The sequence below is a fragment of the Phytophthora parasitica genome, assembly GCF_000247585.1.
Source record: "Phytophthora parasitica INRA-310 unplaced genomic scaffold supercont2.51, whole genome shotgun sequence".
Taxonomy (NCBI): domain Eukaryota; phylum Oomycota; class Peronosporomycetes; order Peronosporales; family Peronosporaceae; genus Phytophthora; species Phytophthora nicotianae.
Genome location: NW_008649037.1, coordinates 241,515 through 257,433, shown reverse-complemented (window position 1 = coordinate 257,433; position 15,919 = coordinate 241,515). Strand labels below are relative to the sequence as shown.

The 15,919-nt window shown below is 49.6% G+C and overlaps 9 protein-coding genes across 10 annotated transcripts; 6 read left to right on the top strand and 3 right to left on the bottom strand.

Annotated features, from left to right (window-relative positions):
* Positions 1-84: 84 nt before the first annotated feature.
* PPTG_15733 (hypothetical protein) lies at positions 85-630 on the top strand (the record flags this gene model as incomplete). The annotated part of the gene is made up of 1 exon (XM_008913032.1): positions 85-630. One exon carries the CDS (start codon positions 85-87, stop codon positions 628-630), a length of 546 nt encoding a protein of 181 aa, XP_008911280.1.
* Positions 631-2,066: 1,436 nt separating this feature from the next.
* Positions 2,067-4,073, top strand: PPTG_15732 (hypothetical protein; the record flags this gene model as incomplete). The annotated part of the gene is made up of 1 exon (XM_008913031.1): positions 2,067-4,073. The coding sequence occupies one exon, from the start codon at positions 2,067-2,069 to the stop codon at positions 4,071-4,073; it is 2,007 nt and encodes a 668-aa protein (XP_008911279.1).
* A 159-nt stretch (positions 4,074-4,232) lies between these two features.
* On the top strand, positions 4,233-4,965 carry PPTG_15731 (hypothetical protein). The gene has a single exon (XM_008913030.1). It carries the CDS (start codon positions 4,305-4,307, stop codon positions 4,653-4,655), a length of 351 nt encoding a protein of 116 aa, XP_008911278.1. The 5' UTR covers positions 4,233-4,304; the 3' UTR covers positions 4,656-4,965.
* Positions 4,773-5,663, bottom strand: PPTG_15730. 2 transcript variants are annotated; one of them, XM_008913028.1, is made up of 2 exons: positions 5,383-5,663; positions 4,773-5,316 (listed from the first exon to the last, which is right to left on the bottom strand). In XM_008913028.1, exons 1-2 carry the CDS (start codon positions 5,596-5,598, stop codon positions 4,969-4,971), a joined length of 564 nt encoding a protein of 187 aa, XP_008911276.1. In that variant the 5' UTR covers positions 5,599-5,663; the 3' UTR covers positions 4,773-4,968. The 2 variants fall into 2 exon arrangements, with proteins under 2 accessions (XP_008911276.1, XP_008911277.1); XM_008913029.1 differs by having other exon boundaries at positions 4,773-5,490; positions 5,614-5,663.
* A 501-nt stretch (positions 5,664-6,164) lies between these two features.
* Positions 6,165-7,383, top strand: PPTG_15729 (hypothetical protein). Its single transcript, XM_008913027.1, has one exon. The coding sequence runs from the start codon at positions 6,403-6,405 to the stop codon at positions 7,333-7,335; it is 933 nt and encodes a 310-aa protein (XP_008911275.1). The 5' UTR covers positions 6,165-6,402; the 3' UTR covers positions 7,336-7,383.
* PPTG_15728 (hypothetical protein) lies at positions 7,367-9,156 on the bottom strand. The gene has a single exon (XM_008913026.1). The coding sequence runs from the start codon at positions 8,857-8,859 to the stop codon at positions 7,423-7,425; it is 1,437 nt and encodes a 478-aa protein (XP_008911274.1). The 5' UTR covers positions 8,860-9,156; the 3' UTR covers positions 7,367-7,422.
* A 483-nt stretch (positions 9,157-9,639) lies between these two features.
* Positions 9,640-11,783, top strand: PPTG_15727 (hypothetical protein). Its single transcript, XM_008913025.1, has one exon. It carries the CDS (start codon positions 9,771-9,773, stop codon positions 11,316-11,318), a length of 1,548 nt encoding a protein of 515 aa, XP_008911273.1. The 5' UTR covers positions 9,640-9,770; the 3' UTR covers positions 11,319-11,783.
* On the bottom strand, positions 11,595-12,812 carry PPTG_15726 (hypothetical protein; the record flags this gene model as incomplete). Its single annotated transcript, XM_008913024.1, has 1 exon — positions 11,595-12,812. One exon carries the CDS (start codon positions 12,810-12,812, stop codon positions 11,595-11,597), a length of 1,218 nt encoding a protein of 405 aa, XP_008911272.1.
* A 366-nt stretch (positions 12,813-13,178) lies between these two features.
* Positions 13,179-15,158, top strand: PPTG_15725 (hypothetical protein; the record flags this gene model as incomplete). The annotated part of the gene is made up of 1 exon (XM_008913023.1): positions 13,179-15,158. The coding sequence occupies one exon, from the start codon at positions 13,179-13,181 to the stop codon at positions 15,156-15,158; it is 1,980 nt and encodes a 659-aa protein (XP_008911271.1).
* Positions 15,159-15,919: the final 761 nt, after the last annotated feature.

Below are 15,919 nucleotides of genomic sequence, written 5' to 3'. Positions count from 1 at the left end.
TGGGCACGTAGCAAGCCCACTACACAGGCACTCCGTCGTGCAATGAAAAGCTATGCAATAACTGATGAGGAGTATCTAATTGCGATGACACTCGGCGTGTTAGACACGCTGGCTGTAATTGACCATGAACAAGTAGAAAGAGGCATCACGTGGATCAAGCGAGAGATCAAGAAGCGCTGCATTTTAGGAAAAACTGAGTACTTTACAGCGACATGGGAAGAATTTTGGGGCTATTTTGAGCGGACGTGGCTCGAGCAGTACTCGATTGACGTGTGGAACGTATTTGGTCTCGGCAACGAGCTCGTTGCGAGGACCAACAACCCGCTCGAACGTTTCAGTAGAGAGCTAAACAGTAGATTTCCTACTCCGCATCCTTCCATGGCCACATTTGCGACCGTCATCAAGACGATAGCAGCCGAGTACGTTCGTCGAATTGGCGACGTGCCCAGCGCCCGTGCCCACAGAGTTCCACGCGAGCGGATCCACTCCCAGAGCCCGTCAATATTCCTACCAACATCGACAGCGATGTGGACGAAGCTACGGCGCTTTCTCTGCGCGCCTCCGACTCCACTCCAGTCTCCACTTAGGTCGTGCCAGGTATCTAGTAACACAACCCTCCAAAGCACTTAACTTCTTCCCCACGTTGGCCACGCCAGGTAGCTACTAGCACAGTCATCCAATGCATTCAGCTTCTTCCCATACAAAAACTTCCTTCCAATGACAAAATGATCAGTTCATACTTCATATCACAAGTCCTGATCGTCAACCTGATCAGAACTGTATACAAACCAAAATAAATTCTACCATATGAGGTGGGGGGAAGGATCAAAATTCTCCCAAATACTTCACCGTCAACCACTCATTTATCAATTGGTATCCTTTTCAACATACATGCTACTACAGATTCGTGTTCTTAGTTGTCGTTACCCAAGTAGAGCCAGCAGATTAAGCATCGCAGTACTACTACTGTACGTCTACCAATCAAAGGACCGATTCGTCAGCTTTCAACTCACTACTGGGTTGTCTCGACGCTGCGGCGCCCCCTCCCTTTGTTCCAGAGATATACTCGCTGTGTGGTGGCTAAACCGTCACACAACACGCTCCAAGAGCACGCATCTAGACTAATTTAGGTAGATTTCATCGAACGGCAGGTGTATATTAGGATTACCGACTGAACCATGTGTAGAAATAGCATGAACTATACGTAAGTTGTAATTCTAATATACTCTACGACGATCACATTGCATTGATCACGATCATATCTTGCTTCGACCTAGTCTTTAGAGATGGTGACGGCTTTTTATATATATAAAAGAATGCGCGAATACGTTTCCTTCGTACAGTAGCCTCAGTCCAGAATTGATTGCATTAAGTCTATGAGTCTCTTTCAAAATTAATTAAGCCAGAATATTATGTTACGCCCCGTCGTTTTTCCTGGTTTAATCTGTGCAAGACCATGAAAATTCTTCATCAAATTGAAAATCTTTGGCGTTTATGAGAAAGATGCAATGTCAGCAAACAACTGCTCTTAGGGGGCCGTTAGTGGCCTTAAACAACGCCAAGCCCGAAAATCGTAGCTTATTGAAAATTTCGATGCATAATTTATGGAGACGTTCCTCAGATAATTGCGATGTCGTTATTATTGATGTCCTGATCAGAAAATAAATGATCGGATCAATTGGAAAGGATTCAAGATCTCTATGGCAAATTTAAGCATCAACAGTTCTACAGGCATTAGTTCAACAAAGTCCCACGTCCGCATTTTACCGCCTCCTGCTTTAACTTAGCAAGACCCACTTCGTTGTATTATAATACATGCTTCTCCAATTGTGTTGGCCCGAGTATGTACCCAACCCCCCCCCCCCCCCCCCCCCCTCGCTTCATGGCAAACACTGCCTTCCACCGAGCACCCTATTGTTGTTTTATATCAAGCCCGCTATCGCTTACCGATAGACAATGGAACTAACTCATTCGTAGCCGAGGTCTTCAAATAGCATTGCCGTCTAATCCAAAATAAGAGGAAATGACCATAAACACCTGTCTGCGTTCAATATAAAGCGTCAGCAATGGCGTCTTCGTTCGCTCTGAGTCCGATTCAGCCACGAACCAAGCTCGCAGGAATGGGTTCGCTTGATCCATTGGCATTGATTGCAGCACGAAGACGGCGGAAAGAGACTGTCAATGAACGGGTAGAGCATATCCTACGAGGAGCGTTGCGCGACGCGGAGGAAGAAGCTTTACAAGAGCGTGAAGGCGACCCAGAAACTCGCGGACGAGCACTGCAGCGGTCCCATCAATTAGCCGCGTTATACACAACTTCGACAAGTAATAGATTCCTACGTTCTCGAGCGAAACGAGATGCATCGCTGCAACGTATTAAAGAAACGAAGCCCAACCACGATTCTGAGATACAAGAACGATCAAAAACAGAGTCGGAGTATGCTGGAAGTGTGATCGGAGAAGGCAACGAGAGCGATAACAGTGACGATGACTCCGTCGCTGGAATAGGGATGATACTCACTTCTCCCATTAAACTAAGTTTGTCAACCGAGTCATCGATTTCGATAGGGATGTCACCTGTTAAGCTCAAGCCATGGTACGGCTCCAGCCGCACTGCATCTTTGAAGGAGCAACTACCACCCGGCATCACTCTTGATGCTAAGCTGCGTCGATACGGAGCTCGAGGCACTGCAAAACTTAATGGTTGGCGGTCTCAAGACGCTCTGGAACCGCTTTCTCCGAATCATTCAGTGGCTCCGATTGATGAATTTGTGTCCGGAATTAGCGGTTCACCTTCGCTGTGGCCTCCAGAGACGTTCCATCCTAGTGGCTCTCGCCTTCGAGTAACAATGACACGATGTCCGTCGTCTCCTATCGCAGTTCCTGTTGAGGTTTCTAACACTCAGAATTTCGTTAATCCACTCTGCCAGCCACACAGAGAAATACAAGAAGCTTTACAACAGAAAGCAACGCAGAAATTACAGACTTTGTACAAACAAGAGAAGAGAATTGCACGCCAGGAGAAGATACAAAACCAACGAAGTATGACCGAGTGGCAAAGCCGTACACTGCACTTCGAGGCTACCTCTGAGCTGGCTGATCATCGAGAACAACAGAAGGCTGATCCCCAGCTCCGTCACCGACGTACTCAAGTCTCAGCTATAGTCCAGACACCAGGGTATTCTCCTGAGAAGCAGCGTAGCAAGGAGTCCAGCGAGCTGTATAAAAAGCGGTTCAAACTTCGTTGGCGATCATTTGCTAGACTTCTGGATGCTATGCGACGAACTCCGTGCAGACGACCAGTGTTACAAGACATGGAGAAGTTGTTCGCGTTGGCTAGAGAGCTGGGGGCACTCAATGCGCTAGGAATATGCACGCTTTCTCGAGCTCAATTCACACTGTTGATCACGAGGGAGTTCCCGTTATGTGAGCTGAAGCACGTGAACCGCTTGTTCTCTTCCTATGACTGGAAGATTCGAGACTCTGTGGATACACGCATTGTTCTAGGTACTCTACGTGCGATGCGTGTTCAGCAAGGTGAACCTGTAGAGCTGATTTGTGCTTCGCTACGAGACTTTGATGGTACCAGTGACAAGAATGTGGATGATAACAAGGCCATGGTGTCAGATGGGGTCCCTCTGATCAAAGCACTGTCGCTGTGCTGTAGTAGCGACGAGGAAGAGAAAGATATGGAGACGAGAGCGGAAGCTATTTGGACGACAACGCTATCTTGGCAACGGCAGATTCTATCGCGACGTCTGCATGGAGGCGCTAGATACAACGTGTGGAAGGCAAAACAAGGAACGTCGATCGTGAGTAAGAGTACAATGTCACGGAACAGCGGAGACGATGACGGAATGGAGAAAGTCAAAGAAGAAGAAGATGATGAAGAGGATAGCAAGGAGGAAACACCAGAACTCACGCAGTTAGTTGATGAATCCCGAGTACCAGTACGTCGTATACGCGAAGCTCTCAAGCGAGAACGAGAGACGCTGGAAATTTTCACGCAACAACTATTACAACGCCGTCACGAGTGTTTGTTGGGCGCCAATGTGTGCTCTCCTAGGACATAATAGTCCTCCTACTTGCAACACGAATGTAGCATACGCTCAAAAACAAGAAGAAGTTGAACGTTCGGTTGCCGCAACATAACAACTTCAATCATGTGTAATGTTGCACTAACAGATCGACTTCTTAATATATGTCACTAAACCGAAACTATGTCATTGTCTCCATTTCTAACGTTTCTATCTGCAATAGAAACCACTACCCAAGCTCCAGCCGCCAGCAGCTACGCCGTCACCATGTCCAAGACTGTGGGGGTGCCGATCTCGCTGCTACATGAGGGCGAGGGCCGCACCGTGACCATCGAGCTCAAGAACGGCGAGGTGTACCGTGGCCACCTGGTGGAGAGCGAGGACAGCATGAACTGCCAGCTGAGCGACGTGGTGCTCACGCAACGCGACGGCCAGAAGAGCAAACTCGAGCTCGTGTATGTGCGCGGCTCGCACATTAAGCTTGTGATCCTGCCGGATATTCTCAAGAACTCGCCGCTGCTGAGCAAAGTGCAGGCGCTGAGCAAGAAGAACGAGGACAGCAAGAAGAAAAAGACCGGCAAGTCACAGGGCCGCAGACGCACAGGACCGCGCAAGTAGACAGCTACAGACATGCTCACGGGCTATACACTGCAGGCTTTCCGACCGATCAAGGAGCATTGGCGGCTGAGATATAGGAGACTCAAGCTGACGACTGCAGTTAAGCTCTGTGGATGCGACTTGAAGACGAAGACGTGACTTTTTATTGATTTTTGAGTTTGTTTTTGCCAGTTTGGTTGATAGATATCTGCTGTTGATACGCGAAAACTGTTGCTACTTTCTTGTCGTGCTTGACGCAGTTCTTACATGTAGACGAATGGATCCTGCCGTGTCTAAAGCAAAAGCTGTCTATACATCTTCTTGGTACACCCAGTTATAGACAGCAGAGCGGCAGGAGAAGAGCAGGTGGCAGTAGACACAGCGCCACCGGTAATGACAGTCCACACGTGCAGACGCTGATGAGACAGCAGATGAAGATAAGGATCCACAACAGGATGGAGAAGCCGAAGCAGCCGCCGTGTAGACGTCGCGACAAGTCCAGCGTAGCGTGGTTCTGGATCCCGTAGTCTGTTAGTGACCGCGACGCACGCAGCGGCACGCCTCCGTAGTTAAGATACCCCTGAGTGAAAAGTCCTTGCTGCTTGGCCTCCACGAGCGTCAGTAGTTCCTGTACTTTGGCCCGTGGGTTTGCTATCGCGACCGTCAGCGTCCGTCCTGCGTCCTGTATGCATTGAAGTCGTTGTACATTAGCCCTAAGATGCGGAGTTAGGCACTGCAGCGGACGAACCGAGCGGATGAAGAGCTGCATCTTGCAATCTGCTGGTGTGGGCCAACGGTATCTGATAAACCTAACGGCGAGAAGGCTTTTTGAGCTCCTCGTTGGGTGTTCTTCTCTCTGTTTCGGTGGGAGAGATACAGTGAGAAACTGAGGTGGCATGATGACTCGCGTGCAAGTGTCTTGGTGTTGGCTCGGAGCCATGCAACTGCGACCAACGTGATACATGTAAGTGCCACTCACCTGCGCTTCCCGGTCGTCTGCCAGTTTTCAACTCGAATGTCAGATTGTACGTATTTTGTTGGTTGTAGTTTTATTCCCTATCATGGGTCTACACGGATTTTTTTTACAAGGTTTGTGGTGATGCTCTCAGGACACCATACTTTCGACCTGGATTGCGGCAAAACGACGCTATTAGATGCCGAAGAAATGGATCGCTGGCCACTAACCACAGTTTTCGGAGATGGATGTTGCTGTTGCACCCATAAATTCTATTCTGCCGCAGAACTTCTGCGTTATGCACACCTACCGATTCGCGGATTTGTTGCTCATTGTCGATTTTCGCTGCGGGCGTTTCGGTGCAGATGCATTGACTATCTCGAGCTCCTGGCACTGGTTTCAGGAAACCTTTCCTTCATGATGAAACACAACCACTCTGTCCTTGAGTCAACAGCTACTAAAGCTCGGGTGTCGTCTATCATACTACAAAATTTGAGCATGATTTGATAGGGTTTGAATGATCCTAAAAGAGACTCTGTGCAACCAAATGAATCGACACTCTCAGACTCGAACTGCTCATATCCATGGCAAAAGGAAGAAGCAACAATAAAACACTGAAGGCAACAAGATCTGCCTTCGTCCACTTCAACTTGGCTCGAGTCTCCACCAATCCGCAGTCATCTTCATTTCTATTGGCTACAGGCACTTTACTTTAACTTAAAATACCACTTATAGGGCTAGGCTCCAGCATTTCTCTTTCACTACTTTGACTGGCAGTCACTGACGTAGCCATTCCCAGACTTGCCAACCTCAATGCCGTCGCACTCGTCCGCAACCGAGACCATCGCCACCGTGGTAGACACGACGCCGAGCTTCGAGCAGCTTCGTGATGCGCTATTGGACCTGTCGGAGCCCACGGGCAAGCGCACGCGCGCCATCTTCTACTTGCGTTCGCGCGGCGGCCTCGAGGATCTGCAGGTTCTGCTGACGGCACTACTTAACCGCAAGGACTCGGAGCTTATGCGTCACGAACTGGCCTACGTGATCGGTCAATTCCAGATGGAAGAGGCCTGCGAGACGCTGCAGCAGGTGCTGGCGGACGAGGCGGACGACGGCATGGTGCGTCACGAGGCAGCGGAGGCTCTGGGTGCCATCGGCGCGGCCCAGTCACTGCCTGTGCTCGAGAAATACAGCGCTGATCCGGCCCCGGAGGTCTCAGACACGTGCAAATTGGCCGTCACTCTGGTCAAGTACAAACTGGCCAAAGCCAAGGGCGAGATCGTCGAGGGAGAGGTGGACCGTAACCCGTACCTATCCGAGGACCCGGCTCCGGCCGCTGGCAAGGACGTGCCTACTGCCGAACTCCGCAAGATTCTGCTAGATCCCAATGGCGACATGTTCGCTAGATACCGTGCGATGTTCTCGCTGCGCAACCGCAATACGGAGGAGGCGGCGCTCGCTTTGGCTGAGGCTTTTAATGACCCGAACGCGCTGTTTAAGCACGAAGTGGCCTACGTCATGGGTCAGATGGAGAACCCTGTGCTCGTACCGGCACTCAAGAAGGTGCTGCTCGATGAGACTGAGCACCGCATGGTGCGTCACGAAGCTGCGGAGGCTCTGGGGGCGATTGGCAGTACGGAATGCGAGGAGATTCTGAAACAATACCTCAAGGACGACGTCCAGGTCGTGCGTGAGAGCTGCGAAGTGGCCCTGGACATCATGGACTACTGGGCACCTACCAAGTAAGCGGTATTGCTCTCTGAGAGAATAATACAAATAGTTTTTTCTTTTTTTTTTTTTCATTGATTTTTTATTTACATGTCAGAATGATGGTCATGCGAACAAATAACCAACATTCATCCGGTTAAATGTCCGCAATGACGAGGGTAACAGCGTCGAGCTGGTTTCAAGTCGCTTGGCGATGGCAGAGTACATGGCTGGAGGCAGTGCCACTTCCTGTGAAGGCAAGAGTCCGGGAATCGCGGGCATCGACTGAGGAGGACCGTACAGAACCTTCAGAACGCGACGGAATTTAGTCGCATCCTGTTGCTTGATCATCGTCTCCCAGCTAAGCAATTGCAGTAGCAACTCTGATCCATCTCCAGTGGCAGGAGAATGACTGCATTTCTGAAATTCGTGATCATGATCATCACTCGACGTCAAAATGAACCGAAATTTTCCATCTGCATCCGCCATTTCCAACAATTTGGCACTGAGGATACTGTCGATCGTGTACTTGGCAAACACATTGTCGTCGTCAATAGAGGATTTCAGGTGCTTTCCAGCAATGACCAAGTGCTTGTGAAGACGAATTGTATCTGGCTGCTCTACATTGGACAAACCAACACGTTCCGAACACGCAGCACAGGTCAGCGGCATCCACTCGCGCTCCTCTTTAGATTCAACAGCAGCGTCCTCACAGACTCCAACCGTTGCATCCGTCAAAAAGTCACTAGCGTGTAACAGCACGTATGACTCTCCGACGAGCACTCGGTGCTTTTGAGCATGAATATCATCACGAGGAATGTGCTCGAAAGCTCCGATGCCAGCGCCCCAGAAGTCAAACATATCCATCCAATTAGCAGACGGTAACGGTAGCACCTTCTCGATCCTAGTGGTTCCAAGTAACTGTGCGTTGCAGTTTCGACAACACACCGACGTGTAGCTATCCGATTGCAACTCAATGTTAGATACTTGGGTGAATGAGGAGAACCCTCCCAGCGGTTGCTTGTCACTTGGACGGATGGGGAGTCGCAGATACCAGTGATCGTCCTTATCTTCCAATACGCACTGCGAGACGTCCACATTCCGCTCAATTTCCGTCCACCAGATAACTAATACGTCTTCCTTGTCACCCTGGCTTTGGAATGTAAGCTCTACGCGTGGAAATTCTACACGAACGAGGAGTTTTGCCACATCGAAGGTCCCCTCTTGTTTGTTGCTCTGTATGTGGCGGTCTAAGAAGAGATAGCACTGGTAACAGCCGATGTTTGCATGGTACTCCACTAGAGAGTCCACTGTCGGAGGCACTGTAGCATTCAGCTCTGCTGTATCGCTGTCCACTTCGAGATTCTGGAGACCACACGCCAGAGCCTCTGCTGCCTTTGCCAATTCGTCCTCGCTGGCCTTTTCTGCAGCTCGAGCTTCTTCATATTCCTTTCGTGCACGGTCGAGCCTGTTGCGCACTTGGTTTGCAGCTACAAGAGCACGCTCGTGCTCTTCCTGCGCCGCCCGGAGCTCCTCAAGCAGCGCCTTGGCCTCGGTCTCCATTATTACGAGTGAATGGTCTAGTGTTAAACCAGAATGATACAGTTTGTGTGGTGTACATAAAGTGCAACCTAACGAATTGACAGTGTTTCTTGTCGCCGCTACGCTGATTTCGCCACACTGATATCGCGACGCTGATATCGCTGACTCCACACAAGATGCCAGTGTTGATTTGTATCGCAGCTCGCTAGACGACAGCCAAACACCTCATAAACCTCTAGCAGCGAGATCTCGGACGATGAGCCGAGACCGCATTCGAATGTCAAAATTTGCGATTCGGTGGTGAAGAGGTGTGCACCTAGAATCTTGCATCTGACGCTACCCCGCAGCTGCGATGCTAGATAGAGACGTCTCCTGTAAGACAAAACGTAGCTATTTGTACGATGTGGTCGACAAGACTTGTCTCGTTAGCGTCAAGTGGCCTGAAGCCACCCCGCTCAAGACGTAACGTCGATCAAGTTGTACTGGATAGCACTTCATTGGATTTAGAAATCCATTTCTTCGCCGTTTACAAGTTAACGGAGCCCGCTGGAAACATGCATCCAGACTTGATTCCAGTTCAAAATTTTCGCAACAACCACAATTTTTAACTGGAAACCTACATCCAGACTTAATTCCAGTTCAAAACTTTTCGCAACAAAACTATTTTTTAGCCAGGCGATTGGTTGCCAACTTCAACTATTTGGAGAAAATTCCGCTTCTCCACGTACCCTTTTCGTGGTACATCCATCAAAGTGGTACGTCCGGACGGTGGAACTTCGTATCTGGTCAGGGATAGGCTGAAAACCTGCCAGTCGTTGTATCGAGTCGAAACGGATAAGCGCGTCTTGCGATCGTCGTCAAGTCAGAGAGAGTTCGTCCAGCTCCCTGGACGTCCGTCAGTCTCCGTCCCGTCCCCTCGTTCCTCTCTCCTCATGGCCTACTTGACCATGACGCCCGACGACATCCAGGGCGACTACACGTGCTCTGTGAGCGTGGAAGACTACCGTCTGAGCAGCAAGAAGGCCGAGTACAAAGTGGTCGTCCAGCTGTCCTTCTACTCGTCCCGCGCACACGCCACAGGGCGCACCAGTTGGCACATTTGGCGCAGTTTCTCGGCCTTCCGCAAGCTCGACGAGCAGCTACGTAAGCGCAGTGCCGCGCTCATGAAGGGCGTCAAGTTCCCGCCCTTATATCGTCGTCGAGCGCTCTTCCGAGTGGATAAAAGCCCGGAATTCCTCGGCGCCAGAGCCAGAGAACTCGATAATTACATGAACGTGGTGACACACAAGCCGCAGCTCGTAGCCTTCCATTTGGCTGCCGTAAGCAGCCAAACACTCAAGAGTTTCGTGGGTTTTAACTCGGGATTCGGCGCCAACGCCGAGTACGACCAGCAGGACTCGAGTCTTCGCCCTTCCTCGTCCATTTTGGCGTCCCCCGCAGTGGTACAGGCCACGGCCAGTGTTATGGGCGACGACGACGACGATTTCCGCTCCGTTTCCAGCAGTTCCACGGTCTCTTCCTTCGCGTCCAATGCCAGCGACTATCGCTGGTCCGGGACGGGTTTTGTAGGCAGTCAGAGCTTCGCCAGACACACAGCGCCTCAAAATGTAGGTCGCACGTCCTTTTCGAGTAGTCGCGGGTCATTTGCAGGCTCCATTGGGCCAGGATCGTCTCGAGGGAGCTGGTTCCCGGCCTCGTCCACTGTATCGGATTCTACAGGTCGTGCGTCCCTGGCGTCGCTCTCTAGAGGTTCTATGATGTCCATGACGGCGCCTGATGTCATCACACCTGAATTGGATATGCAGCGAGCCAAAATGGAGGATCAACTGGTGCAAACGGGCCTCGTAGGCGTCGGAATGCCTCCGGATGGCTCGTGTTTACTACACTGCATCGTGTACGAGATGTACCCATTGCAGTGTCTTCGAGACTATCCCGCCAGTATGACTGTGGTCAATGTAGGCGCCGCAGACGGCATGGCGCCTCGACGAGTGGCCGCAGCGCAGTTTTTGAGGGTTAAATTGATGGAATACGCGCTGGAACATGTCAAAGAACTGGCGGGCTTCTTAATGCAGGACGAAGAAGACGTTCGGGAACGATACGAGACGTTCCGGGACACTCCGGATGAACAGGCCACCACAGCTGAATTGTATGCTGTTGCGAGTATGTTTAACATCGAGTTGGTTCTCATTTCTAACGACGAGAGCTTCCAGATCGACCCGGTATTGCCAGTCGAAGGCCTCCCGTCGGTACGCGAAGGACCGCGTCGTACGGTTACGCTGGGTTACTTGATCCCGGCCGACGGACTGGCTGGGCATTACATCTGTACCCGTGAACAACGGGCACAGATGGGGATGCCTCAGAATACATTCGCTGGGGGCAGCTACCGAGGCTCCATCCACATTGGCCCACCCAAGAATATGAGCTGTGGCGCCTCCAATAACCGGCGCTTTGAGCGGATCCCGGAGCAGCGCGTTGAATAGAAGTTACCAGATCAAGAAAATGACATAACCCCCTACCAGATTCGACAAAACCCGTCGATTGGACCCCAGAACGGCGGAGAAGTCCACGTACAAGGCACTTAAAACAGTTCAAAAAGCCCAAACACTGCGGCATTAATCCAGCAACGTGTGTACATTATCAGCGCCAAGCTACAACTTGATGAGGTGCCTTCTCTTTGGGCAAAAAATCAACAGACTTTTCGGGCTGATACGAAATATATGTACGTGAGATTTTTATGTTATTTAAACATGTTTTATTCAGCGAATACAAGAGTTCAAGAACTCTCCATTCCAGCGAGTATTCGATGCTTTCGATGGAAACATGTTCCAGAACCGCAGAGTTTCGTCCGCTCCAGCAGATACAACAGTCGATCCGTCAGGCGAGATGGCAATGTTTAAAACTCTCGCATTATGACCCGTGAGTTCATGCACTTTGTCCAATTGTTTAAATCTCCACAGCGCGATTTCATGTGTATCTGAGCCGTATCCATGCGCCGACAAAAGCTCTCGAGTTGTAGTGGACCAAGCCAACGCACATACCTGCGACCCTGTCGATACAGAGCGCATTAACTTCCCAGTCGTTGTACGCCACAGTTTGATCGTGCCGTCTGCTGTTCCCCCACCCGAAGCCAAGACAAGACGTTGCCACGGACTCCAAGCCAACGCTCGTACCGGAGCACAATGCTTATGCATCGATCGCGCACTTGAGTTTAACATAGTGTGGTCCCAAATACTCAACTGATTCTTGGTACATCCCGAAGCCAACATTTCACCGTCCGGAGACCACGCTAAGCCACACACTTCTCCTCGATGAGCAAGCTTCCTGATGAACTGAGTACAGCGGACGTCGGTCAGGTGAACTGTCGAGTCTCGAGACCCCGATGCTAGTGTTTTATTCCAAGCCAACGAACCGATACGCGCTCTATGCGAACGTATCAATCGTGTTTGTTTCATTGCTTCAACGTCCCAAATTTGTAGTTCAGATTGAAAAGTTCCGACCGCAAGGTGAGACGTCATACCTGCATTTCTCGACCATTTCACGGATGTGACGTAGTCGGTTGGGTTCGTGCAAGCGTGGATTGTTTGGATCTCCTCGGTCGTGGGTATGTACAAATACACGTTCTGATTTAATCCGATTGCGAGGATGTTTTTTTCGCCCCAGTCCATAAGATTCAGGTAAAAATCATCGCGAAAATCGGGGGCGTCTAGGATATGTACAGGCACCGACGGGAGATTGGATGAAGAATTGTTTGTACGTTGAGCTGGTGAATGGAAGCGAGCAAAGTTGTCCATATTGAAGGTAGTGCGAGTTGCCGAGTCTCGGATGGCGAGGAGTGGTCTTGGTTGGAAGATTGAGGCACTACGAGGCAGAAAAGTGGCATCTAGAAGCTCCTTGTACGTATTGGCAGTTCGGCTGTGTACTGGAGCATCGTCGAGCTTTAGATCTGTCATCATGTGGCAATAGTCCAAGTCCATAGCGGATCGTGCCGGAATGAATCTGTCACTCTTTTATGAAAACAAATTAGACGCTCCAGTCAGAGGTTGTATAATCCCAACGCTTGTTCACTATAACGAACCTGATAGATACGTTTGCTTTGCTCCACACCGCTGCAATGAGGCTTGCTGTGTGACGACATCAACCGCCGAAAGCTAGAATGAAAATGTACGTGACATTGACCCAGCTTGCATGTCGTCTCTTAGAATCAATCAAGTCCCCATCACTAAATGGCGGGTGTTCCCATCATTTACCAGAGCGGAACACTCTACTAAAATAAATTGCCAGCAACAGCCGCGCGAAACTATTCGAGTTGTGGGGAAGCCACGACGCTCTAGTGTAGCAACATGGGCGCAGCCAATGTCGAATACATTCGCCTTCTGCATCGCGTGGTGGTGTTCTTCATCGCGCTGTGGTACGTGTCCATCTCGATCCAAGCATTCCTGGCTTCCGTTTCGGTGTTGCGTGGCTTGGAGACAAAAGACATGGGAATCACGGTACATGAGTCCACGCTCATTGTCGACTACGCTGGAGAAGGAGCCATCACCGACAGTCCATTAGTTCAAAATGTGCTGAAAGGATCGACAACTTTACGGAACGATTCAATTTACCTCTTGACAAACAGTACTCACTCTTTTACCTCGTGTACCGCAAGCGATGATTTCGATACTACGGTTTATGGCGATACATTCATGCGGTTCCTGTATAATTCACTTCAGAAACACGCGGTGGATGATCTCGCGTACATTTCAGACCTCGAATTAATCGCTCCTGTTGTTGACTGTACGTTCGATTTACTAGTTTCATCCGACGAATCCGTGACACAATTGCGCATGTATTTTTTAACTCGACAGAAGAGTAAAATTACCGAGTCGGTCTTGGTATCAGCTTTAATATCTACCCAGGACTTCCAAGTGGTTCAACAGTACCAGAGTGGGGCTGCTTTACTCGTTACAGTCGCTCCTATCAACGACATGCAAGCCGCCGACGTGAATCATAGCTTTGCCATTGCCTTCAACTATCCGTACGAATCCGAACCGCACATCACTAGCAGCGAGTTGCTAACTACCGATAGTGAAAACTATTGGGTGTTTAAGAATTTCCCCCCGCCAAACAGTATTGATACCGTGAAGGAGGTGCGTACAGCTTACCGCTTTGGCAGCTACATCGATGATTCCATCGCTCAATCGAATATTGAGACGGTGGTTTGGAATCTCCCCAAAGATCCAGTGTCCGAATTGAGGAATTGGGAATGGCATTCTTCGGCTTCTCTACGTGATTCGTGGGCCTGGACACACAGTATTCATGGCATCTTCGCTGTCATTATCCTATTTGATCTCAGTGTTCTGTTCTTCGTGGTTTATCATCGATTCCGTGCGGGAAGTTTCTGGGTGGGGGACGCCTTTGCTACCATTTCCAACTCGTTACTTTACCGTGGAGTTTTAATCTTTGCATCTAACCATCTTAACGGATACTGGACGCTTACGGAATTCTGTTTAGCTATTGGGAACGAGCTCGGAGATCGACGATCCATCCACTACCGTCCGGAACTGGTTCACGCCGATTTGTTGACTTTCTTCTTAAATATTTCGAGTGTGTTAAGTTACGTTTTTCGCGAAAGAATCGACCCGGTGGTGGCGTTCGCTGCGTTTGAGTGCAGTTTCACGTACCGTGTTGAACTCGTGGATGCGTCGGCCACTTTAAGAACAATTATCGTGGACTTCGCAGAGACGGATTACTGGAGCGGACTCATTACGGTGAGTCCGTTCCTCGCTAAATTGTCCCCTATGAAATTTTGGACTGTGCATGGCATCGAAACGGACCGTAAGGTTGTTGTTATATGCACTGTGATTGCCATGTTTGCAACGATGGTGTGGCTCGTGGTCTACATGTGTGCTCGAAAGTATTTCCGACGCGTGCAGAGCAAAAGAGGAGGCAAAGCAAAGATGTACGCTGCTGAACGGAAATCCATGAATAGTGAAGTGAAACAGCTCACCTCGTTTGAGACAGCCACGGGATCTGCGTTAAGTAAACGGTATGGGGTGATCTCAGGCTACGATAACTATCTCGTTCAAGACAACAAAATCTATGCCTCTATCGACGCGGTCTACGGTAACGGGTACCTTATCGCCAACAACAAGTTCCTGGTGGCAACGGAGGATATGTTGTCCCTTCTGGTCATGAAGATCACTCGCGTCCGCTTCACGAATATCTATGTGTATTCGATCCTGGAGGATGGAGGAGTCAAGCAGACAGCAGAACTTGTGTACCCGACTACCATTTCGTGGGGTGATCTTGCTCACTTGGGCGTAGCAAAGCTTGCATAGTGGGTGGTGATACGTATAACGAGCAGTTCATCACTTCACAAGTGCTCATAAGTATTTCCCGAAGGATTAAACTGTAATAATCTATAACGAAACGAAGCTTTTGTGAAAATGAAAATATTGTTTGGTATGAAGACCTTGGTACTTCAGCATTCACAAAGTGCGCTTTCGACTTGAAGTTCTAGCGACAAAGTTAGCGCATATCAAGTCTCCGAAGAAAGGAGGCTGGATCGGGGTGGTAGTTTTACTTGCTCTTCTCTTAAACAAGCACTACCGTATCGTCGTTGGAGCAATGCCTGCGACAATGAACGGTATGTATTAATTCAAAGCATTTCTAGAGAAGTACACTTTGGAACTTACAAGTGAGCCGGCTAAATGGCCGCTGGTCTTAGTTGCGCTTTGATGCAGCAACCATTGACGAAAAACCTGGCAAATTGCCGATTACGACTGGATTTGAGCGTAAGAAAACACATAATCTATGAGAAACCTCACCAGATGTACAGTCCTCTCTGTACAATACCTATTGATTTTACTCGCCCACGGATTCCGTGACGGAACGGGGTTGCAAATAATCTCAAATACTTCAAAAAGCAAGCTTTAGCCCTACCTTTGGCCTCGTTGGCACTATGTTTAATAGGACAACAAAACGCTCGAGTTTGAAGGTAAATGTGTTGTGATTGGTACATCATTCAAGAAATAAGCGGCTTATAGTTTCACTATGCGTCCTTTGCAGAAGTGCACCGGTAATACATGTAGAAGCAACC